The sequence below is a fragment of the Solenopsis invicta genome, chromosome 3, assembly GCF_016802725.1.
Source record: "Solenopsis invicta isolate M01_SB chromosome 3, UNIL_Sinv_3.0, whole genome shotgun sequence".
Classification (NCBI taxonomy): Eukaryota; Metazoa; Arthropoda; class Insecta; order Hymenoptera; family Formicidae; genus Solenopsis; species Solenopsis invicta.
In genome coordinates, this window is record NC_052666.1 from 31,136,335 (window position 1) to 31,163,318 (window position 26,984).

General features: G+C 34.1%; 1 protein-coding gene and 1 non-coding gene across 7 annotated transcripts in view; one reads left to right on the top strand and one right to left on the bottom strand.

Moving 5' to 3' along the window:
- LOC105204695 overlaps window positions 1-26,441 on the top strand; it is a 288,926-nt gene extending 262,485 nt beyond the window's left edge. For 4 of the 6 annotated variants that reach the window (XM_039447320.1, XM_039447319.1, XM_039447315.1 and 1 more), the window contains 7 exons: window positions 11,798-12,007; window positions 15,579-15,873; window positions 16,254-16,395; window positions 16,539-17,006; window positions 17,215-18,192; window positions 19,518-19,820; window positions 21,550-26,441. In XM_039447320.1, coding sequence (XP_039303254.1) covers window positions 11,798-12,007; window positions 15,579-15,873; window positions 16,254-16,395; window positions 16,539-17,006; window positions 17,215-18,192; window positions 19,518-19,779 — 2,355 coding nt within the window. In that variant the 3' untranslated portion in view covers window positions 19,780-19,820; window positions 21,550-26,441. The remainder of the gene's footprint in view (window positions 1-11,797; window positions 12,008-15,578; window positions 15,874-16,253; window positions 16,396-16,538; window positions 17,007-17,214; window positions 18,193-19,517; window positions 19,821-21,549) is intronic. The other 2 variants (XR_005574404.1, XM_039447318.1) reach the window with 2 other exon arrangements.
- Window positions 9,790-9,861, bottom strand: Trnam-cau. The gene has a single exon. It is a non-coding gene; the product is annotated as a tRNA-Met (tRNA).
- Window positions 26,442-26,984: the final 543 nt, after the last annotated feature.

Here is a 26,984-nt window from a genome sequence, read left to right on the forward strand (position 1 = left end):
ATCTTTTCAGTGTGCATTAGCACAAAAGCAGAGTTTAAAGAAATGAATACTTCAATTACTTTATTTATATAAGAACTACTAGTGAATTCGTTAAACATATATTTTAAATTTTGCATAATTTTTAAAAATCATTTTAAATTGATATCATCAATGGTTCTGACGTTTAATTGTTCGTGTGAAAAAAGAAACAGCTTGAATATTTATGTAACGATATTATTGGATGTCATTTCCTGTCAGAATGTTTGTGAGCATGTGGAATGAACTCACATAAACGCGATATAAAATAGAAAATTTCTTAATTAGAATGGATATTAGCTACCAATTAACATTATCAATTGAAATTTATGCGTTTGAAATCCGAGGTCAAGTATTTGCGATGAATACCGTGAACGCTTCAGGCAAGAAAGAACAATTACTCTAAATACTCGAAATATCGCAGTTGAAGAATAATGGACGATTAAGGAAAAATGCAAGTACAAAGCTAAGCGTTTTGTATGTTATTAGCGCTATTAAGGTAGATGAATAATTCCTAATGTAGAAAGGCAATTCATCCCGCGCCGGTTCAAACCAGCGCGCGGTAGATTTCCATAGACTTTAATTGCTGTAGGCCGAGGTTTTAATTAGCGCAATCTTCAGTTAATTACGCAATAAAATTGCATATGAGGCACAACGATATTGCTGCATCAGATCTTCCGTCACCGTTTTCGAATTAAAAGCGCGTGCTTGTCACTGTCGAGTATTCCTAAGTCATTTGTCCACTCATCTCGCAATATTGCAACATGTGTTTTAATGTACGATGCTGACTGTTACATTTAAATGTTTACTTTGAAAATCTGTCGCATCTTTTAGCGATTACCGCGCGATAAACTCGCCATTATCTGTCTAAACTCAGAGATAATGGACACGCATATCGTAATTTAGGTTGTGTAATTAAAATGCTTTGTAATTATTTGGCGTTATATGTTGCACGCGAATATTATGAGATAAAAAATTCAATTTTAAGCACGTTACGCAATGCGTTAGCTATGATCATATCAGATCTTATTATGTTGTCACAGGTAATTAAATCTTGGATGAGAGAAGCGCCAGACGCTTTCGACTTTTTTTTTTAAACCCCCTGTGATGAAGGTATTAAATTTGCCGTTGTATCGCGATCAAGTGCGTTCAATTAAAACGTAGACAATGGCGGCACATAGTCAGTAACGATGCTATGTAATTTACACGCTCGATACACAACTTAGCATGTGTGCCTTATAAAACTGATTCGGTTACACACGATTTTTGATTAAGTTGATCAGAAGGATATCTATAATTATTTCATTAATTTCGAGAAGTTAATAGTGTTATTCGCTGCAGAATTGATTAATTTTCCGCGTGATATGTTTTATTTCCCTGTGAATTTGATAAAGTAAAAGAGTTATCAATCAAACTATATGTTATAATAAAACATATTTTGTAAATATGCATTTTAAATATTGCGATAATCTCACGTGAAATTCCTTCTAATTAAATTCAATCTATAAATTAGGCTCTAAATAAAACGAGAAATATAATATAATAGGAAATGAATTAAAGTTGTTAACAATTCGTCGATTAACGTATATATCTTCATTAATTTTTTAAAAATTTTTATATTTATACTTATATTTTTATTTTTCTATTTTATTCTTTTTGGTTGACTAGATTTAATGTATTTATTTTATTTACATTATTTGACAGCACATTAATTTACTTTAACTTTCAGTTATCCATATAATTACCTAAACTTAAAGTTCAAATGTTTGTGATCCTTTTTATATGTAACATTTTATATAAATGATAATTTACGCATTTTGTTAACAGCGTTGGTTCTTACAGACATTTTTCCTACATGTATTTCTTTTTAATTGAGTAACATGCGACATCGAAACACTTATTTTTTTAACAAATAAAATATTTCAAAGAAAAAAACTGATTATTAAAGTTTATTAAGTGAAGAAGAAACTTTTTATTAAAACATGAAAACAATTTTTGCTAAGATATCTAAAAATTTAGCCGCGCGCGAATATAATTGAAAATAATTTTGTTCGATTAAAACAATATGTAAATTGCTCAAGTTGTTTGTTAGATTATAAAAATTTTTTTGCAACAGTTATCATTATGCTAGGATGTTTTCTATAATTATTTTGATGGTTCAAAATTATTTTCAAATTCCCCTAGCCTTGACCAAAGGTATTGACCACCTATATTTTTTTCATTCATTCAAAATTATTTTATCTGCATTATTTTTTATACTCTCTAAATCTCGCAAAGTGAAAAATCACATAGGCTCAATTTTCACTCTATATGAGTGAATTTTTATTCTTACTAAAGTAATAAATTACTCGATAAGTTACACAGGCTGGATTTTTATTTTTTTAGAATATCGTTTCACATTACGAGATTTAGAGAGTATGTTCTTTATTATTATTATACACAAGTTTAAAAGGTTCGTAAAACAAAGATTTACGTTTTATTTTCTGTTTAAATCACTTCGGTAAAATACTCGTAAAAATACAAGGTGTCTAATACTTTTCATCAAAGCTACATTCCGATTAAACTTTTAGATTATACTTCAGCAGAACCGTTCTTGCCGTGAACTAATCATCATAATGGTATCACAGAGACAATCGTCAAAACACGTGTGCCACGTTTATAATGTCAAAGTGTAACGTATTATATTGAGAGGCGCACGTCCTATCCATAGTAATTAAACATAGTAATTACGTGTCTTCGATGACTCAAACGAGAAGGCGCCGTGCACTACGCTGGAACGCCCTCGAATGGACGGGTAATCGCATTAACGTATCGCATGTGTAAATTACTCGTCTCCGCCGTTCGCGGAGGAAGTTACGGCGAAGGAATAGCAGCTGATATCGTTCGGGAATGTTTAATATGTATCGATAACGGGAGGGCTTTTGCAATTCGCTGAAATGCTCTTCCAAGAAAACGTAATGGCATTAACCGGCCCGAGAGGGGGATGGAATTACATTGATTATTCTCGTGATACGAATCAGGAGAGAGTTTCTTGGGGCTGTCCTCTGACGTTTGTCAGAGACGGTTGACACACAAGTCCGGTTATAATTTGCGTAAGAAGCACGGGCACGTGAGCGTGCAATTATATCCTCGTCAAGTCGACCGCCGCCGGAGAGGGTGGCGGCGACCGCGGGGATGGCGCGTATCGACCAGCGATTAAAATATAATTTGTGATTAGGCCACTTAACGAGAGCGATTGCCCAGATTGGAGGCCTATTATGCGTTGGTACGTGACGACAAACTATTACGACGTAAGATGTAATTGCGGGCCGTTTATAAGCCGGCCGCGGTGGCGTTAAGGGCAATTTACACTTCGGCCTGCCTCTATCGATCAGCAATTTCAAGAGGGACTCGTATATTACGCGGAATCGCTTCGGGATACGTTGCGCGACGCGCGACCAGATCTCGTTACGCGTTCGCATCGGGAAACAATTGTTGAATCGTCCAAGTATCGGTGAACGCGCTGTGTTAGATGAAATGTAACATCGCGCGCGGCCGACGGTGCATACCGTGTAGTTAAAGGGTTAAAAATACACCGCCTGACCTCGACCACGTTATGCAAAACAACGTATCCCAGAAAACTCCACTACGCCTCGCTATCCTTCTCTGCACTAAACGGCCTGTATAATAACGGCAATCAATGGACAATGGCACAATAAACAACGAATTGGTTATTCATTCCAATTATAATAAATAGCACACGGGTAAACGTAGAGGATATATTCAATCGCGAAATTAGTTCTATTACGTTTGCGTGACTGGGAATTCATTTTTATATATTCTTTAGCGACTTTGAAATATACACTGAAAAAAAAGAGTCTCGTTGCATTAATTGGAAATTTAATAGATTCAACTACTACGTCTGTTTAAAAACGGACTAATCAGAAATCTTATAAAAAATGATAAACCGGGTGATAGTAAAGTCTATCAAACGTTCTAATTATAAAATCTTAAATTCTGTTATAATAATTAGAATATTCCACTTGTTTCATTAAAACGTATTAAATGACGTCTTGATGATATAATCAAATCATTTTTCTCAGTGTTTTGTGGCAAAGCTTTCGTCAATCTTTCTTCATTTTTTCACACACTTCTTGTGTTATAAGATATTGATATCTGAATTTTAATTTAAGAATTTGCTTATTGAATGTTGAAATGCGGGAATAAAATTTCCATTTGCATTTTTACTCTCAGAAAAAGGTTGTGGTTTTATTCCAATAAAAAGTACAAAATGTATTCTGATATTAACAGAGTTGATCAGTAACTAGTTAAAAAGTTCAATGTTTAATAATAAATTGTTATTAAGTTTTAACTTAATTTTTAATTATTTAATTTTTAACATTAACTTTCCTAAGTTCAAAATTTATGTAAAAGAAAAAATTATAATATAAAAGAAAAAAGAATATATTTCTTTGTTATTTCATATAAACTGAATTTACTAATAAAAGATAACATTTTTTAAATCTATATTATAATTATTTTGAGTAATTTAACTTTAAAAAGTTACGAGTTTTTAATTTAATGTGAATAATACTTTTCAAAATTAAATTTTAATTTAAGTTAATTTTAATGTAATTTTTAATTGAATTTTTGAAATATAACTTTTAACATAATTAAATTAATTTTATAAGTCATTAATTTTAACTAATTTTTTTTTTTTTAATGTATTAACTTACCCATTTCTTAATATTAACAAATCAAAGTTTTGGCTATTATAATGAATTTTTGATTTTTAATTAAAATATTTTATAGATTTAACAATAAGTGTCTGATTTGTACCTTTCTAATTGTATTTATTAGATTTTAAATTTATGCAACCAGATTCTTTTTCCCGTGTGACATTCAATTTGTTAATTAAAACTGAAATTTTTGGCCTCTTGAAATTAGAATAAAAATATGTGTAACAATAGCTTATTTTATTCTAACACTTAAATATTCTGTGAAATAATCGATACGAATTAAGCTTCTATATCTAATCATTACAATTATTCAGTCTGCTTACTTTTAATAAGGATGGAGAGATTTTTATCGGATTATTAATTAATATATATTATGTGTTCATACAAATGTCTAAAAATATCCGAATGTCTTATCTTATAAAAAAATGTAGATAATTTCCTAGCTAGTTGAATTTCCTTAACAAATAGCGCGAGTATTACTCGTTTGAAAGGATTAAGTTCTATCGATAACATTCGCTTATCCAGCACAATTGCGAGATAAACAGACCGGGCGCAGAAATAATCGACCGCATCGTGCATCAATGAGAATTACAAGTGGGTTTATTCTGGTCGTTCCCGCGATATACATATGCGTGCCGGAATGAAAGGGCACCGGGACGAAGGTGGAATACGGCCGTGCAATTACACGTCCACTGTACGTCCAGGTGAGGTACGGATGGCGATTACCACGGAAATCGTGTGTAATCTTTAATTAAAATTAGAGCGGCTCTCGCGATCGCAGCGGGGTTGTTACGACTAGAAGAGGAAAAGGAAGAAGGAAAGGAACGAAAAAAAAGAGAGGAAGAAGAAGCTGGGAAACGGTCCGTACTCGAATTCATTGGAGCCCATGGCGAGCCAGGATTCACCTCGCCTCCTCGCGGGGTCTCCTATCTCTCCAGCCTACCTGCGGATTTTGTCGGAAATCTCCCCCCCCCCTCCATCATATTTATTGGGATTCGAAGTTTTACGATCGGCGTGAATGCGCCGGAAAACGTCCATCGATTGAAATTGCGATCTCGCCGCCTGTATCGAACGTTCTTAGGCGTATCTCGACGTCGAGGAATTATGTTCTATCGTGTACGAGATACGTAATGCGCGTGCGACGCGAATCCCGATGTCGTCGCCGTACTCGGGACTCGCACGAGTCGTTAATGAATTTAATAAACTTGCGGATAGGGTGATGATATTAATGTATATTATCTCGTTCGCCTCGATTCGCGCGGCGAATTGCGCGTTAAGCCTGTTCAAGCGATATTTAAATTCATGATGATAGACATGTCGGATAGTCGACCGTGTCGTAATTTTCAAAACAAACACAGCCAAGTTTTCTCAACCGTGGAGAGAAATGTTCGAAATAAATGTGCGTTCTAAATATAAAAATCTATTACATAAAGAATTATGTAGTAATATTTTTCCATTTATGTTACTTTTATTGAAAAAAAGTTTTTGTAACAATTTTTGTTAAATGTAATTAAATATTGAGTAATATTTAATAATTATCTTAATTGTACAACCAAGTAATAGTAATTAATCTGCTAGAGGAGAATTGCAAAATACATACCATTTAAATTACTTTTTAAATATATAATATTTTACATTTGCTGTTTTGGATGCAAATTAAATGCACTAAAATTATCTTACATTAGAATTATTTGTATTATAATAAAATTTATGATGGTACAAATTAGAAAACTTGATAGTTTTTAAAAAATGTTAATTTAATTTTTTACAATAATTGTAAATATGTATGTACAAAAAATGTAAAATATTCTACAACAAGCTCTTTTTATGAAAATGTAAGATTTCAAAATAAAATTGCATAATTAGGTTATCATCAGCTATACAAGTTGATGAAAAATTTACATCAGCATATTTGATGCACAAAATAATGTAAAACTTGTTAATTTTTTATCTATATTACTTATTTCTTTTTGTTTTTATTAAATACTGTTTATGAAATAAAAATGTAAAATATTAAAGAGAGGTACGCTTTAAGATATCGGTAGGCATTCAACAATTTTTCTCTATTAAATGATCAACAGGTTTTAATATTCATATATAATTAAAACTAAATATTACAGAATATTTGGTCATATTAATCAAATATTTAATTGAAATTATTATAAACCAAACTATCATCTAGGCTTGATTATTATTACCAAACTCTTTTCAATAATGAAGCGCCGTCCACGTCAGAATCTTTTGAATAAACTTTGGCGAATAAAAATCATGACAGCGCATTTGTTACACCAATTAAATTACAATTAATATGTTATTCCAGTATAATTTTAGTGACATTGCATAAACCCACATCAAGTTGATACATCGTCCATTACGGTGATGTATTGCGGACGGCAGATCCTAGATCCATAATTTTCTCCATATCGACCGAGAGGTTTAAACTGAACGCGCAACGAGCGTCGGGGATGACACGTGGGTAAAAACAGGAAGAGGCCATCCTCGGACGTGGGACGTACGGCAAACCGAGCGGCATTATTTCAGAAAATATCTGATCGGCCGTGACGTCGCGTACCGCGGCACAAGCTCGCGTACGGCACATGTAACTACACGTGTCCGACGCACTTTATCGCGCATAATTAATCCGGGACTAGTCTCCGGGCGAGAGCGATGAGTTTGCGTACGGGAGAAATACAATTTTCTACGTCACATGTAGCTCCAGCGACATGGAAGAATTGTAGATTTTGATAGGACGTACGTTGCACGGTCTCTTTGCTCACAATTTATTCCCGCTAATTTTAAGACAAAAATATCTCTAGAAAGATTTTGAACTGGAAGAACCTAAAAATTTAGCTAAATACAGATCTGAAAATAATTTTGTTGGATCATCAAAATAAAATTATTCCCACAGGACAACATTTATTAAATTAAATAATGAAATTTTGCATAAAAATTGTAATCTGCAATTATATAAAAATATTTACAAAAAGATGTAAAAGTATTGACCTTTTACAAAACATTGATAATCCTATTTGTTCAATTAATTTCGAGATATTATTTCAGCAAAATTATAGCAAATTATTTTAGTGATATATTTGCAAAATTAAATTTGGCAAAAAATTGTTCAATACTTAATTAAGAAATATATTTTAGTTATATATAAAACATTTAGAAATATAGTTAATATACATATATGAGTATAAAAATGCATAATTATTTCTAAATTATAATGTAAAAATATTACGATATAAAATATTACACATTCTTCATAAGAAAATTTTAAATAAAGTGGTTTTTAAAATATTTGTAAAATATTTTTACATCATATTTGAATTTGTCTAATTTTTGATAAACATTACTCAGAAATTTTATTGTGATACTGCAGCATTATAGCGTATCATCTTGGTGCAATTACTGCAAAATTTTCATCAATTTGTGATGCCATCATTGTGCAGTAATTACAATATGCCTATAGAGATATGTGGATGCTCTAATTCTAACACAATGATCAATGCTACAAAAAGATTCTAGCAATCATCTTGTCCTATATAATTATTTCGATGTTTTTAATAAAATTATTTTCAAATTTACATCTAAATTTTTAAATATTTCAGCAAAATTGTCCTTTCCGTACATTTATTATAAATAATAAATTATAAAAGCATTATTTATATTACAAATAATAAATGATAAAAATATCGTTTATTGCAAATAATAAATCACAAAAATTTATTACAAATATATATTAAAATTAAATTAAATATTCTCTATTCGTCATTCTCCAAAGAATACGCAGAATACAAAATATGTACAAGGCAAACCGCGCTTGTTGCGAGTAGAAGTAAAAGTAACACCTTACATGACGTGCAGATATAGGTATTCAAGGATGCACCTCTAAGTACTTCGCGTAACAGGACCGAGGCGATCCCAAGCAGGTCGAGCTAGGAGCAGGATAGGTGCGACGCGCGTGACTTTTAATCCGATAATCGGCGCCGTGCACACGCATCCCTCCCTTCCCCCCTTTCGTCCGAACCCCCATGGCCGAGGGCCCACAGACAGATCGAATTGACTCTCTCTCACTCCATCAGCCATTACCTGGTCACGGCTGTCAGCTCGGGTGCTCGCACTCGCCCGTCGCGAATAATATAATAAATCACGCGGTTAGAGAGTTACGATACCGGGCGACTTCCCTCGGCTACCAGTGCTACGTTTTCAACGCCAGCCCCCACGTGTATCTCTCCCGTGTACACGACCGCCGTGTGTACTATACCTGCCTACGTACGTTCCGTGCCTAGGTGTATATCAGCGGCGCCGCGATCTCACGACTTCCATGTTTAGCCGCACTGTTACTGTTGCTGCTGCTGCTGGTCATAAGCGAAAAGTCGCGACAGTAACGACGAGGCGCGAGAAAGAGAGAGATGGAGAGAGGGAAAGAGAGAGCATTGATTGTGCTTGCCAGTTTTCATGTTTTCCCTACTTAAAATTGTTATGTAATTCCGCGTGACGGCATTGATCGCCAACGCCGCGCGAAGCACCCGGCCGCGAGCTGGAAATCCTGGAGATACTATTACATTAGGGTTCGGAGCTTTTACGATATTTTAACGATCTCCTCTCGATGCTCTCTTTGAAACACTTAAATTTTATGAAGAGTTCATTAAAGGTAACTATTGACAAAATTTTTCCGACAAAATTTTAAGCGAGCCAGCGAAGGGCGATAAAATTATTTTATTGAATCGGATACACAAAAGATATGTAAGTTCTGTGTGGTAAATAAATGCAATTAACAATATAATTAATTTTTAAATTAAAAAAATTTTGTGTTGATGTTTTTGTCGATGTAAACTACAAATTTATTTTTTCAAAATAGCGCATAACAATTCTCTGAAATCTCAAAATTAAGACTTACACGATATACGATATGATGTAATAAGCAATTTTCTTACGTCTGCAAAAATTGTTTCCACAATATTGCGCAATAATATGTTGATAAATACATATATTTATTCACAAACTAGTCACTTGTGATTTAAATTTATATAAAATATATAAAAAAAAAAATTAGCAGAGCGTGGTTTCGATCCACGGACCTCTGGGTTATGGGCCCAGCACGCTTCCACTGCGCCACTCTGCTATTTCGTTTGTACCTTTCTTAAACACGATAGTTCAGTATCCACTCAGTTTTATTGGAGATAATTTCTATTTGCATTGTTGTTATTATTGTAAAAAAGGTTTTAACGTTTCACAATTTACATTTTACGTATTATATTTACGTAATGTATACAAGTTTATAAATTAATTGTTTTTTCAAAGTTTGTTTAATATCTTTCTATGTTTTTATATTTTTTTGTTTTTTTTATGTTACTTATGTACAAAATATTTTTAAAAATTCATAAAATGTTTAAGATGTCAATATTTAAGAAATATAATAATCTCTGAAGATATCATTGCTCAAAAAAAGGTATTTTAATAAACTGATTATTATATTAGTAATTAATGGTATTTCATCAGTTACTAACAGGATAGTTAATATATATTTTTTAACTAAATTAAATTGAAGTTAATGATTTATAAAATTAATTTAGTTACAAAGAAAAAACTAACTAGTTAGAAGTTACATTAAGATTAAATTAAGTTAAATTAAAAGTTAATTTTGAAAAATATTATTTATATTAAATTAGAAATTTTTAATCGTTAAAAATTAGATTACTTAAAACAATTATAAGTAATATCAAATATTTGTAATTAAGTTTATATGTAACGAAAAAAATTTGTTTTTATGTAGAAATGTTTATTTTTTTACATAAATAAATTTTTAACTTAAGAAATAAGTTAATAAATTAAAGTTTATGTGTTTTAAAAATTATTAGTTAAAGTTAAAAATTAAATTATTTAAAATTGACTAATTTTAATTGAGTGTTATTAGCTTTTTAACTTTATTATTTAACTTATGACTTTTTATTACGTTACTGATACAGTTAATCAGTTTATTGAAATACTTTTTCTCAATTTTTCAAATCTTGCGATCTCTTCGGTCTTTTAATTTTTTAGACTGCAATATATTTCAAGCCGATTAAAATCCATTGCAATCGTTTCTTCCGCCTTCGAAAGTGATCAATTTGACACGGGAACGACTCGATACATTTTGCGAATACAAGCAACGCGGAAACCGGTCTTGGTTCACTTTGAGTTTGGACAAGTCTGATTGTCTTGCGGCGATCTTTGTACGCACCGTCGTACCTCGATGATATAGAGGCAGTGTAAACGAGATTGCGACGGGGGATTGACGCGAAGAAACCGGTAGTCGAAGAGTTAATCGTAAATAATGGCCCGGAGTTCGCGCACGTTCGTGACACACGATAGAATGTATGCACGAATTCTTAGATTGGATAAACGCGAATGTCAGGTGCCCGCGAGGCAAAGAAACGCGAGCACTATTATTAACTCGTTTTATAGCCGGTATCTAAACTGCGAATAAACGAGCATTAATTATGTATGGACGCAATAAAATCTGTATTGCGCGTGTCATGGCCGAGTCTCATGTTTTGTTTTTATTATTTTTGACGTCGGCAACAAATCATCATGATGTATCATTCGTTCGATTCAAATGTGTCTTGTTGGTAATTAAAAAGACGAAATATTTGGTGAATTTTTTAGTAAACCATACGTAACATAATATAGTGCAAATCTACAATTTTTACGTTCCAACTTGAACTGGCTTTGAAAATGTTAAAGGACTTACTGTAGGTAAAGTAAATCAATTCAGGATTGAAATTGATCACATAAAATATAAGAATAATAAAATTTTTCAAAATATTCTAAAGAGGAAGAGAAAATTAAGATGAAAAAATTATCCCTCAAATATTTACGCATTTTTATTAAGCGTGCGAAAAATATTAAAAACTAAACGAAAAACTGAAAAAGGGAGGAAAATGTTAGTTAAATAAAAAAAAATATGATTTAGAAAATAATATTGCAAACGTAAAACGTACACTAAATATTAGAAAACGGATAACAGCGAAGTCTCTGATTGAGAAGTGACGTTAATGAAATCCTCTCCTTTTTTTTAGTCTGACATTGTCCACCAGAGTGTCTACGAACTGGTGCATAGTGAAGACCGGGAGGAGTTGCAGCGGCAATTAATGTGGAATTCTTTTCTACCCGCCGAAAGTGCAAGTCTGCCGTTGCACGATGCACTCTCGCCCCAGCATTGTCATCTGCTCGAACGTAGCTTCACAGTTCGCTTCCGTTGTCTTCTCGACAATACATCCGGTTTTCTGGTATGTATACGCTTTACTTTATATCGCCGTGACGCTTGTAATTTTATATATTTTATATTTTTAATGATCAACCCACGCGTAATCCAGTGACAAAAACGGATTTTTGAGAGATGTAAATGTTGATATGCTTAACAAAATATATCAAAATTATCCCGATATTTTCAATCAACATGAGATTTTTTATTAATTTAGTAGGCTACTAGTTTTTTATTATTATTGTTTTTTTTTTTTTTAATTAAACCTCTATATTTATAAAATTAAAAACATTGAATAAATACGTGATTAAATTTTTAAATTGGATTTATGTTTAAAATTGAAATCTAGAACATCTTAATTTTTTAAAATTTGACCATGCTAATTTGTTAGACACAAGTTTCCAAATGGGGCGAGTGACTGAGTTCAAAAAGTTTTTTGTGCATAATAATATAGTTATAATAAAAATTATATTAAAATATTGTAAATTATTAGTGTATAAATATAATATAATGTTATTTATTTTTATTTATTTGAAATGAAATCTTTAAAACTATAATCACAGTAACGACAAAATTATGATAATTCTTATGCTATCCATTTATAGAGATGAATGGCTCATCCTGTTTGGGAATTAAAGAGTTAATGAGTAAAAACTAATTTAGAGTTTATTAGATTTTAAAAAATATCTCTTATTAAGAAAGGTCACACGAGATATTTAAGGATATCATATATATATCTTAATTAACAAAGTTTAGATTAGGACGTTTTGACTTTACTTAATCATCATCAGCCTAACTACAGAAATAATTATTAAGCAAGCATCGAAACAAGCGTCTAAACTTTGTTAACTAAAATATATATATTTGACATCCTTAAATAGCTCGTCTAAGACCTTTCTCGATTATGCAAACCTTCGAAAACTTGAAGACACGTGGAACATGAGCTAAGATCGAACTTAAGATCTACAAACTATAAGTTAACTGTTCTCATTTGGAGTTATTTGTTACTCCAATTTAAAGTTTATTAGTTTATCGACTAGTATAGATTTTCTGAACACACATTGTTTTTCGGCACCTTCTCTATACAATTAGATCACGACACTTGTGAGTTAATTTTCTCACTTTTATAAATATAAAAAAAGTTCTTCAATGACTCTTATGTATACTTTAACATCTACAGAAAATATTTATATGATTGTTTTTTAAAAAACATTTAAAGAAAAAAAATTTGCAGATTAAAATTGTCCAATTGTGTATTGATAGAAGATTAAAGATGTGTGACATCTCGAAGTATATTATCAAAAATTGTATAGATTGTTCTATTATTATATTTCAGTATCTGTGTAAAATTACATAATTTTTTTAATATACAACTTTTAAAAATTTGATAAGAAAGTAACATTATAAATTAAATTAAATTTTTTACTTATATTAATAAAACTCATAAATATTCATGAAAAAATTTATTTGTATTCACTTATGTGTTTAAAAATTATTTGCCTAAAACTACAAGAAAATATGAACATTTACGCTGCATAAGTCATTATATGTCAAGTTATTTGTTATTTTATTGTTTGTAACTAGTTTCACTCGATTCACGATCGAAATTTTTTTGTTGTTGATTAGAAAAAAGAAAGAAAAAGTCTAAGAAACCTGCAATTTTATAATTTTAATAAGCTGGTTATTGCTGCTGCGGTCAAAACTTTCTCAGTACTATATCATTATTTAACGATTTATTCGATTTATGTATTCATCTCTTAAGGTATATTTGCGTTTGTTTGGGAATCGAATGGTTCTCTAATCTCATCTCGGATACTCCTTCGTGAAAGCACGTGAAACGCTCTCGAGATCTTTGCGGCAAATACACCACGTAATTACGATAAATGGCATGCGCGCTGACTGCCTTGAGTAAGGGCCAAGCCGGGCAGGAACCAGGAGACGACGTTTCTTCACGGTTACAAAAGCGATGTGTCGGCATACAAAACAGTAATTAATAATTTTACTGTCATAAAGGGAAGAGGGGCGAACTCTCCTCTTCGCTCCATAACGCCGCCACTCTCTGTTTCCTCCGCTCTCGCGTAATTGCTTCTTTTTTCTCATCTCTCCCAGGTTGTTTCCTACTTACCCTCTCGACCTACCACCGAGCTAAAACCGCGAAGGCACGTATTATTAGATTGTTACGCGCGAGGTGTCGGTTTCGACGATCTCTCCGTAAATCTTGCGGGATATATTGAACGCTCGTTGATACGACGAAATTATAATACAATTTTTATACAATTTTTATAACACCTAGAGATATCGCTGGTTTAAACGATGAACTTTATCAAGCATCAACTTTCACCGAACGACACAAATGATGCCGTTCGGTTAGATTTGTTCTCTCGCAATCTCGATCATTCCCTGTAAGCCCGATGCTCACGGCAGATTTCCTGAGTACTCCCGGAGGAATTTTTCGAGCAGCGCTTACGTCAACGGCCTTAAATCTAGGCCGTGGGGCCGACGTTTTCCCCCGCGCAAAAGCTGGACGTGTATAATCATAGGCTCAGCCAATGGACCGTGACAGCGCGGCGGAGATTGAAACGATAATTCGTCCGGACGGCCGAGCTGTCCATCGTTGGTACCGTTGTCCCGACGGCGTTCAAGAAAAGGTATAAATCAAGGGCCAAACAAAACCAGGTTCTCTCCGGAAGGACCGGTGGGAGGGAAGGGTAGAAGGGGACGGGGAGGAGGGAAAAGGGAAGGTCGGGCAGCCGAGCTACGAAGACGCGGCAAAACACTAATTATCTTACGGCAAACACACCGCGGACGCGCGCAGGTATACCCGGTGTCGAACGCCTGCCGGCCGGACGGCGGTATTATCCTGGGCAAAGGACGAGGCCTCGCGCGAGAGACGCGAGAGAGGAGCGAGTTCCGCGCCGCGCCGTGCTCGCGAGAGCTCCGGCAAAAACGGTGCCGCTTTGACGTTTATGAAAATGAAACTGTAATCGTAAAAGAGTTTACGGCGCGAGAGGCGCACCCGCCGCCACCTCCTCCGGAACCTGCCCTTGGCGGCATCCTTCGCGACGGGACGTACCCGTCGATCTAGCTACCGTGAGCTTCTGCCAGGGTTTCTTTTTTCTTTTTGCGATAGATTCATCTGCGTGAGACCTTTTTCTTTTGTTAGGAGCGTCAAAGGCGTCTCCAATCCGTCATTCGCGTTCGCAGCGGATGCTGCACGAGAGCCTCCTTTGATGAAAGTATACAATTGTTCTCAGAATACACGGAGAGAATTTACCTCCAAAATCATAATAATCGTGGAACAATTAGGACTTTGAAGAATTTTATTGTACCTTTAATAAAATTTAGTATAATTTTAGTAAAAATCCTATAAAATTTAATGAAACTATTCTACAATATAAAATAGTTTTGGCTAAAACTAATAAAATAGTTCTTAGCTGACAATGAGATGTTATTTTGCATAACAAATTCTTTATTTTTCTTAGGGGTTTTTGGTAGCATCATTGTTACAATAGATACTTATTATTTAATAGAAACTTTAGCTGCATGATACTTTTTACTGTGTAGACTGTGTAGACACTACGAATTATTTATTGCAGCGTCTCGACATCAGGGGCCGAGTTAAAGTACTCCATGGTCAGAATCGAAAGACGGAAGAGCCACCGTTGGCTCTGTTCGCCTTGTGCACGCCGTTCGGGCCGCCTTCGCTTTTGGAGGTGCCGCAAAAGGAAGTAATGTTTAAGAGCAAACACAAGCTGGATCTCGCACTCGTAACGATGGATCAGAAAGGAAAGATGCTTCTAGGCTACTCCGACGCGGAACTAACGAATCTCGGTGGCTACGATCTAGTCCATTACGACGACTTGGCCTACGTCGCTAGTGCGCATCAAGAATGTAAGTCTATTATATAAAAGTTTTTTTTAATATTTACAACATATATATATATATATATATATATAGAATTTTATCCCTGGCAAAGATAATTTGCCCAGAAAACGAGCGATAGAAAATAAAAGTTGAACAAGTGTCTAATATCAGTTGAATAAAGACTTCTTTTATTCTTAATTGATACTATAAGATATGCAAACTGTATAATTGAAAGCGAATAATAAGAGAGAAAGAGAGCCAATTATCTCGTACAATATTTCGTTAAAATTTTATTGATATGTACAAATCTAATTTTGCAGAAACGAAACTTGATTTCACGAAATTAGCTGAAGTTACCTCTTGAGTGAATATTCATTGTGGAATTTAATTTTTGTTTTTTCTTCTAGTATTGAAAACCGGTGCATCAGGCATGATAGCCTACAGATTTCAAACGAAGGACGGTGGATGGCAGTGGCTGCAGACCAGCTCCAGACTGGTCTACAAAAACTCGAAACCAGACTTCGTGCTCAGTACTCATCGACCTCTCATGTAAGTCTTACGTTTTCACAATCTCTAAAGCACACAATATTCAAAAAATGTCCTATATGAACGTCTTTAGGAGATCTATGCTATTTAAGTTTGATATCAAGATGCGCGAGGACAATGATACGATTAAAAAATTCACATTTCAGGGAGGAGGAAGGTAGAGACCTGCTCGGCAAACGTACGATGGACTTTAAGGTGAGCTATTTGGACGCCGGATTGACCAACAGCTACTTTTCGGACAGCGATACTCTGACGGGGTCGGTCATGACGCCGACGTTACCGGCGCAACCGGCGCCCCAAAGAGTGAACAGGCGATACAAGACACAGATGCGGGACTTCTTTTCGACGTGCCGCAGCAAGCGTCCTAAACTTTCCACTCAGTCATCGGTTTCGCCGCCGGTGACTCCCACAGTCGCATCCGTGGATTATCTCGCGGCGGATACCAACGCGGCGGCCGCGGTTGCTGCAGCGTACAGCAATTTGAATACCATGTATGCACCACCGTATGCGCCCACAGCGGTAGCAGCAAGCACCGATCCTTCCCTGACGACTTACATCGGCCACACTAGCAACTATCATCAGACGCTCTATCCAACAAGTGCGTTAGATAACAGGTGAGTTGATGGAAAGCGATTCTGAGCGAACGTTCCTTAATTTGATACAATATTAAAAGCATTATTTGTGAACGAATTCAGTTTATTCGTGAACAGGTGTATAAATTAAGCCACTCCAAATACTCATCAATCATTATACAAAAACTGTATGCAGTAAAGAAGATGATACACCAATAAAGAACTTTGTATTACAATTTTTTTTACATAGGTATCTCACAGCTGCGACGGAAAATCTATTTCAATACAGGCCGCTGGGCTCGTACTATCCAGAGTACCATACCGGCACCGCGTACAACGGCTTCATCGACGTATCGTTGCCCACGTACGAGACCCATCAGCTAGCCAGTAAAACAGAGGAGAAGCTTTACTGCCAGCAGCTCGGTAGCGGCGAATCGCCCAAATATAGTTACGTGGAGACGAGACATCCCGGAAGCGTTAGCGGTTCACCCTACGCCGCCAGTCCCGTGGCGAGCGTGTCCACGATGCATCCAGCGACGACAGATATGAACGTTGTGCGCGCTGGAAGCAGACACTCGCTGGAGGGTGGCGCGTCATCGAGTAATTCCGCCGGGAGCTCGCCAGTGACCGGCGCGGCCAACGGCATGCTGACGCCGAAGATCGAGGATGTAAAGCCTGAGGTGTACAGCAATGAAGCGCCGCGGCAGACCGTGTTGATGTGGGGCGCGCCGCCGTCGCGCACACCGCCCAGGAACAACGGCAGCTACAGCCCACCGACGCCACATTCAACCCATTCATCCACGCACTCGACCAACACTACCGGCGATCCACTCAAGTCACTCGCGGAGATGAATTCCATGAACGGAGACTGCAAATGGCGACAAACTTCTCCAGAACAGCAAGTGACTGCGCCGAGTCCGCCAAGAAACAATAAAACGCAACAATCTCAACAACAGCAACAGCAGCAACATCACCATCAACAACAGCAGCAGCAACAGCAACAGCATCAACAACAGTATCCTGTCACGACGTCGCAATATCAAGCAGCTGCAGCGGCAGCCGCGGCCGCTGCCGCCGCCGCCGGTAGCATTGGTTACACGCACTCTCATCCGAGCCACGGCGGACACGGGGAAGCGGGCTCCGAGGTATGGCAAGGAGTGCAACACCATCACTACCAGTACTATCCCTACCACCATCACCACCCCGCACCACCAAGGCACACGCCCCAGTGAGTGTCACTGCTGCCTCACAGATTTTATTATAATTTTCCGTCATTTACCATAAGCTGACCAAACTGAAAGATTTAAAAAAATATATAGCATTTACTCTGCTTTTAAATTATACAATAGCGACCTTGGCTGTAAAGAAATAAAATTTTTATTTTTAATATCGTATCTTTCACACATTGAGTCGAATTAAATTTTTAATCTTGTTAATATTAACATTTATAATTTTTGCTATATTTATGCTTCAAATACAAAAGTTTAATAAACTTGAAGAAAATAAAACAAAAACTTGAACGCTTTTTTAAGGTAAAATGAATTGAAAAAATCAGAGAATTGGTCATCTTAAATTTTCAAGAAATTAAATGTGATATGCTGTCGCTACATACTAATAGTTTCATTTTAAAACAATTTTCATTTATTGACAAATTAAATTCCGTGCTTATGAGTTTCATGTGATGTATAAATAGAACACTATAAATTGGATATATTACTTTTTGAGATATTTTTTTAAATATTATATTTGAATCTATGTAATTAATATTTTTTTATTGCATACAAAATTTATTATTTGAAGATTGTAACTTAAAAGCATCGAAAAACAAAATCGCTAAATTTGAATAATTTAATAATTTCTCAAGTACTCACACATCTTTATCAATTGGACATTTTGTTAGTTACTAATATATTCCATAATATAAAAATATATTTGTATCTTTATATGAATATTTATATTTATTAAAATTAATTTTTTTATAGTTTATGCTTGTCTATTTGGTAAATCATGATAAAGCAAATGCATGATTAATTAAAATTTTGTTTCTGCATCATTTTATATAATTTTAATGATTATTTATACATTTCACTGCCATTAATATAAGAATTATTAGAGTTCAATAAGATTGAGAGCTCCAGCAACATGATCATAACTCTAAGGAGTCGTTTGATAACATCATCAATCAAGGAATAAGTCAAGCACGCAAGTGTTACGTAAAAAAAAATAACAACAATCTTTATATGATTAGGAAATTGCATTCGATTCAATCTTGTTTTTCAAGAAAAACACGTTTAGAGAAATAAATAAAACATAATTGAACGATCGATTGTTTTGTAAGCAAACTACTTAATGTCAAATTGCGAATCAATCTTTTATAATTGTCCAATATTTTAAAGTCAATTTAGTCAAGTTACTAAAGAAAATTCTCATCGCTTTCGCAATAACAATAAAAAGTAAATTTCCGATTTCTTGCTCGATATACGCTGTGCCACTATCTGTAGCGGGAGAAGCTTAATTTAGTACACGTAAGATAACGGGGAGACCGTCCATTTGGTTGCAGCACGCCACCGTCAGCTGCGGGAACGGGGACGGGGGTGGCGGCAGGCATGGGCATGGGCACCGGGGTGGACAACAGCACCAGCAGCAACAACAGCAACGTCTTGTACCATCCTCCGCACCACCACCACCACCACCACGTAGTGGGATCATCAGCGGCAGCGGGAATGGGCCCAACTGTCCCACAGATTCCAAACCGGACGCCGGGAGTCCTCTGCTGTCCATCTCTGAGGTGACTAACACCCTGCTCAACCAATAGTCCTTTGGTCACTTCGGCGTCCCTTTACGTCAATGATGAAGGTAAGCTTTAAATTAAAACATACAGCATCACTGAAGCGAATTGAGCGAGAAAAAAGCTGTTCAATAGATATAGAACAAATAATTTTAAATATATGGATTATACGAGGGGGAATTCACAACCCAAAATTTTGTACACCAATGCCGATTTTTGGCATTGCTGTAAAACACTGCCGACATTTTTGTACACTGCCGACAATGCTTATTGTTAGTCAATGCCTACAATGCCGTCAATCCTATATTAAAATTAAGGCAATGCCATGCAATTATGAACACTACCGCGTGCCCATTATCATACGCCAATGCCTGCACAAGAATTCTAAAGCTTTCCCGAAGTATTCAAAAATTTTTGTGCTCAACCCCATGATCGACTCTGAAGTGAGCTTACCACTCCTCAACCACTGACGACAATGCCGTCAATATTATAGGTCACTGCTTACTTTTTTCGGCAGTCCACTGCCGAAATTTTGTACACCAATGCCGGCTGTGAATTTCCCCTCGGGATTATATAAACATAAAATTTTTTCTATTAATTTTTGTTGTCAGATAAGAGCTCATCTTTTTAATAAAGATCTCAATTATAACACATACACACACACACACACACACACAGCTCATCTTTTTAATAAAGATCTCAATTATAACACACACACACATAGCACGGAATTATTTTAATATTATCTTAATAGTAGTAGTAGTGTAGTAATGATACAGTGGCCTATTGTAGCCTCACAGGAAACAGTTCCCAACGTCATCCAGATTGGTTTTTCTGTGATTACCCACAGTTTTACGAAGTTGGTTTTAAGAATAAATCGACCTCCAACGTTTTCCGCAGAGCTACATAGTCTATACACCTTTGTATCATACAGGTTCTCGGACCTCAAAAACACATGTCCCAAAGATTTGTAGCTTTTTAATGCAAGTGCAGAACAGTTGCACAAAATGTGTATGCTGTCCTCTCTTTCTTCACCACAGAACCGACATTTTTTTTGGTTGGCCAGTCTGAAGTTAAAAAGATGTGCCCTTAGAGCAACATGACCTTATAGGAGGCCAATTCATTCATTTGAGCCTTTTTTTGCTCGCCTGTCGATAACTCCCCCCTTTTCCTCCTTTCCGACCAGGAAGTAAAATGCTTCTGGTCTAAAAGATCCTTGATGTGTTTTTTTTCTTTGACAAAGGAGACGACACCTACGACTTAATTGGTTGACGGAGTCCTTTTGCGTACCTCGCTTCGCCAGTTCGTCCGCCACATTATTGCTCTGTACACCCTGATGTCCGGGTACCCATATTAAAGTAAACTCATTTAGCTCACCCAGTTTATCAAAGACTCTACAGTCCCAGCTCATTGAGGTTTCGGTGGTGGGCTTGGCGAGGGTTTCCAGAGCTGCTCTGCTGTCAGAGCATTAATATTATTTCAGAAGAAATTTAATTTTTAAGCTAACTTTTTTGTTAAAATATAATTTTATAGAATTTATTAAATTAATAAAATTGGTTATTTTATTAATTGAATAATTTGTGTACAAGTAATATATTACTGATGTATATCCTCTTCTTTAATCTCCTTTTCTGCCTCTCTCTTAACGGACATAAAATTATTTTGGCATGTACATTTTGCATATAATTTACAAAAATAATTATAATAGTAATAAAATCTTATATAGTATTATATAGTAGGCAAATCAGTGGAAATGTGCGTGATTTTAAATCACGTTCTGTATTTCTCTGTTTGCAGGTATCTCTGAGATGTCTTCACCGAAATGGACTCCAAAATGTGTCACTGTACCATACAGATAATGTCGATTAAAAAGAAATAAGAATATATACGTATAGTACTGTAACATACTCATTGCAAAGCTAATAACCAACCTAGTATTACGTAATTTTTATTGCATTAATTTATCCGTACCGATACCGTTAAGTGGATGTTCTTCAGGATTCACAGTTTGAGTCTGCATGTGACACTGATCGCAAGCTTGTGCGCGTGAAGGGCAGCGATCACGAGGCGTTTTGCAATTTCATTTCATTCGCCGCTACAAGATGCAGTGATTGCATGACGAGTAGCAATAGCACTCTACTGTAGACCGAATACAAATAGAGTACTCCAACAAATCTCGAAACTATACTACTTTTCTTATTTTCAAAAATTGATTATTGAAACTAGATGTCTAGTTATTGATTTTGATTTAACTATAATCTTCTCTAAAATATAAGAACATAAAAATTTTATTTATTAAGCTGACAAAATCATCATCGTATTGTATAAAATAAGATTTAGGAATATAAAAGAGGCATTACACGCTTTAAAAAGAGAAAAATTGGAAACGAATTTTTATATGATATGAATATGAACATTCACATCGTTCTGTGATCTAATTTTTTATTCTTGAATTAGTAAGAGAGTATACTATTTTCACTTTTTACTATTACGATAAACAAATGTGCATTCTATTCTGCGATGAACTGGAAGATATATGTAGCTTAAATAGTGATCACTGCCCAGACACTGAGCAAAGTGAGGTAATGAACAACATGCCTTTGAACAAAAAAAAAAAGAAAACGTTAAACGCTATTTATATTTGATAATGAAAGCACAAAATTTTGTTATTTCGATCTTCGATAAGCGCAACAAACAATACGACTTTAGTTTGTATTAATACCATGACGACGTGTTTGTACAATTCTACCCCCGTACTCTAACGCTTTTGTATCCTGTGCTATTGCGTTTGTACAATTCTTTTTCTTTTCTAAAAGAGAATATGGATTCTGTGATATGTGTTAGGTAATTTAAACAATGTTCTTCAGAACGAAGGCATACTCGAGTGTAATATTTATTGACATAGAAGGCGGCGATAAGAAAACTCGTCCAGAAATTTGAAAAGATTTGAAACGAAATATACGAATTATAAGGAAACATAAGACGGCGATTCTTTTCTAAATGAGGATCGGAGGTGTTTCGATTGATGAGAGATCGATTTTTCCAAGGACATGCATTTTAAGGATGCATACAGCGATTTAAGAAACGACGATTTTAAAAATGCAGGTTGTTATTAAGATAAGCGAGCAGAAATAGTCTTATTTAAAGGAAAGAAAACGAACACTATCAATATACATTCCATACACACACACATATATATATATATATATATATATATATATATATATATATATATACATAAGCGATCTCTCTCAGTTGTATGCATTAAAATGGAATTCCTACTGTCGAGATAAGGCGTAAATGTAAAGTAAGTTCAATAAGTTCTCTTCCTTTTATGATAAATCTCTATACTCTCCACTTTATACCACAATTTTTTTATGAAAATTGAGACTTCACGAATGTTTGAAATAAATTCAATATTTCTCTGCGCGACTCTTGGCTTCCTACATACTTATTTTGAATGATACGCATTAATTAACGGATTATTAATAAAAGTTTGAAAAAAAGTGAAAATTTCCTGTTTGCATTAGTCGATTAATCTACAATTGTAAAAGTCAAAATTTGTTTGTAGTAATTTTGTGCAATATAATATTAAGAGATAAAAAATTTTTAAAAACAATGTCTAAGATTTTAAGATTATTTATATAACATTTGTTATTAAAAGAGTATTATATAATCGTGCTTAGCGATAAATATCTTATTTTAGAAATATAAATTGTAGAAGATTTTTTGTAAAATTTTCTGAACATTTTTTGTAAAATTTTTTGAACATTTTTTCTGAATGTTTTTTCACTTTGATTAATAGACTACTGTAACTGGAATCAATTCGAAGCTTTATGTTCCTTAAGTTATTCTCTTTCGAGTATTGAATATTCGAAATCTCATTAGATGATCGGATAAAGGAGACGGAAAGAAATGCGATATTCGTAGCCCGTTAATTCGGCTAAACTCGTCTTGCCAATATTTTGTTAATAAGTTTGTAATTTTTGTACTTAATTAATTTATACACATTATTTATGTATATGTGTAATTCGTGTTTTTAACGACGCTAGGCCTTCCAATAATTTTAAGCGCATCCTATCTTTCTCTCTCTCTCTTTCTCTGTCTCTTTTTCTTCTTGCAAAGTCAAAGAAATTTCCCTTTAAAGAATGAATTTTCAAAGAAAATCCGCGTGAATAAAAATATAATATATGAGCACAAAAAAAGAAAACTATTTTAAGGTAACATTAAAAGAGCTGTTGTTTCCACGCGCTTCTAAAGAAGCATTAACTTTGCATATCTGCAGCTGCATATCAAAGTGGTAAAAAGTAAAGTTAAAGAGAGCGGTATATATTTAGATATTCTCTTCCATACTTTTTTCGAATCATCGCATTATTTATTAACTATAATGTGTAAGACATATCAGGCGCGTTAAACAAAACTAACGCTCCTCGAAATGTTAAGAATAATAAGCGAATAATTCCGTTTCCTACGCGTTTTTCTTCTTAACGCGTCATGCATTTTATATGTTCATACATACAAGATATATGTGTCTACATTCTTAACATAATTGAAGTATCAGATGCAAAGATTAGGCAAGTACTATATTCAATGAATAAATTGTATGAATTATATACATTCTCTGATAATGCACTAGTCGCACGTTTTGAAATAATAATTGACTAATGAATGAAATGTATTGAAAAGAAACACATAGAAGAATGCAAAAGCTACATTATTTTTTTTTAACTGGGAAAGTAAAAATAAAATTTCAAAATGTCTAAGATATTTTGTTGCATTTTTCCAGCCAAGTTAGACTCTGATACGCGATATTTGCATCCTGATCTTTGATTATCTTCAAGCCCCCCTCTACTTTGATTGACTTTGTAACTAAACGCTGCTCAAGATAACGTCGAAACTTATTAGTATCAGATATATCCTCATTGCCTTGCAAATTACGCGTAAATTATGCGTGAAATATTTATAGAATGATAGTCTCGAAAACTAGATTGTACTGTAAAAAAATTTGTTTGATACAAACATCGCTGCTTTTCAGTCTAAAACTTTAACTTGCTAAAGTCTTCCCGATGTCTTCTTCATGTATTTGTATATTTCTGCGAGATATACTACAATTTTCAAGATGCATTTTTTTAAAGAGTTACGCAATTGATCAATTATAAACATTTGGTGTTTGACAAATGTTGATAAAAGAATATAAAAAAAATTCTTAGAGGATTGGGGACACGCTGATAGTAATCTGTTTCGATTCTAAATCTTGTGTATCTATATATTTCTGACTTATACTGTTATAGCTTGCGGAAAATATTTATCGTTTCTCTGCAATATCTTAAACATTAAGAAGCTGCTACTATTATTATTATTATTATTATAAGTAATCAAGTCTAGTCCATTCATTAAAAAAAAAAACAAATTAGTAACGATATATGATAATATGTATGCTTAAATTGTGATAATATTCTCGTCGTGAAACTGATTTAATCTGACAATCTTATCGATTATAAGTTTTTCTTGGTGCGTCAACATATAAATGTAATTATAGTAAAGGAGATAATACGAGTTACATTACCGCGAGATAATATACATTGACAGTCGTCTCTGAGTTACAATCGCGAGGATATTTTGACGATCTAAGCATTAATGTATATTCATTGTATATTTGAAATAAGGTATCTTATATTATATAATATAACAAGCATAAATTAAGACCATAGTCAGTACAGATTCTCAAGCAGCTATCCATGTAGACCGAGAACCGTACCTTATTTTCCAACAGTTTTACTCGCCAGAGTAAAATGCAATTGTAGCGCAATTCCATTCAGCGTAGTAGCGACTACGTCGCTTCGGAATAGAATAATTTCATCGAAGAAGCTTGCTTCTTCGAAAAGTTTGGTCGGATTCTGTGTGAGAGAACTAAGTAGAAAAGTTAAGATCGCTCCTTTTATCAAGCGTTACATAAAAAATTTGTAATTTCTTCGTTTGAGAGAAGTTTTTAGTTTTCCTGTTCTATACTTCAAGATGAAGTTTGAAATGAGACTTATTTATGAGTTACAATATTACAAATGTTGATGATAAAAAGCATGCTTTAATAAAAATAATTTTATTTTAATGTGATGTTCCACATGACAATTGTATCGATATTAGAATTTACTGTATTGAATACATCGTCTGGCCCGGAAACCTTCTTGTGTTAAGACAATATTTTAAGAGAATCAATATCAATTATTATTGTTTTTTTAGAGAATCAATATTAATTATTATTGTTTTTTTTTGTGTTAAATGCTTTGTTGTGCAATTAAAATATAACTCTTTTTGTTATTAATAATCTAAATAAATATGTAAAAATCAAATAGTACATATATTTGAATAAAACAGTATAATCTCTCGAACGGAGAAATATATAAATATCAAATAAATTGTTTTGGACCTATCAGCATAATAATTAATGCTTATTTAATTATTTTTGCAAATGGTTTTTATTTTATATGTTTGAATGTATCGAAGTCGAGTAACAGTACCATGCCAAACCGAATTTTGAATCTTGATCATTCCATCCATTTTTCTCTGATATATTATATCTTATAGGATCTAGTTATTATTAACACCATTGCTAATGATAAGGTCTACGAATAAAAATTTAAAAACTGTATCAAATGTTTATATATATGAAATAAATTATGATAATGCAATAATTATAGTGTTTTATCAATTTTCATGTTTCTAATGCCTTTATAATTCTCCTTCCTAAAACGAAGCGTTTTTACATAGTCTAAAAGAATATAGTAGTAGTTAGTTTCATAATTCCCCTGCTATTCTACAAGTGTATCCTTTTTTCCTATAAGAAAATTGTATTCTGATTCACTGATTCGATGCGCAACAAGCAGAGTTATAGCCACGGAGCTATGCGATGATACTGTGACACACAAACATAAGATTTAAAAATTAAAACTGCGCTCAAAATAATTAATGTTTCAAAAGATACGTTTTATATGCACGTCAAACTTTCAAAATTCGACTTTCAATTAGATATTTAAAAATACAATCATATCTGAACAATATCTTTACAAAATTCAATTTGTATAAAATTTTCAAAGTTCTATATTAAAATTTTTTTTTTTTTAAGTACTTTCCGGGTGGAGCCACACCAGGAAGGAGGAACCAGTCGATTCCAAATTACCGATACCGACACTCCGGGAGTACTCGGAGCTCCTTGGCTGGGTGTTCTCGGCTTCCTT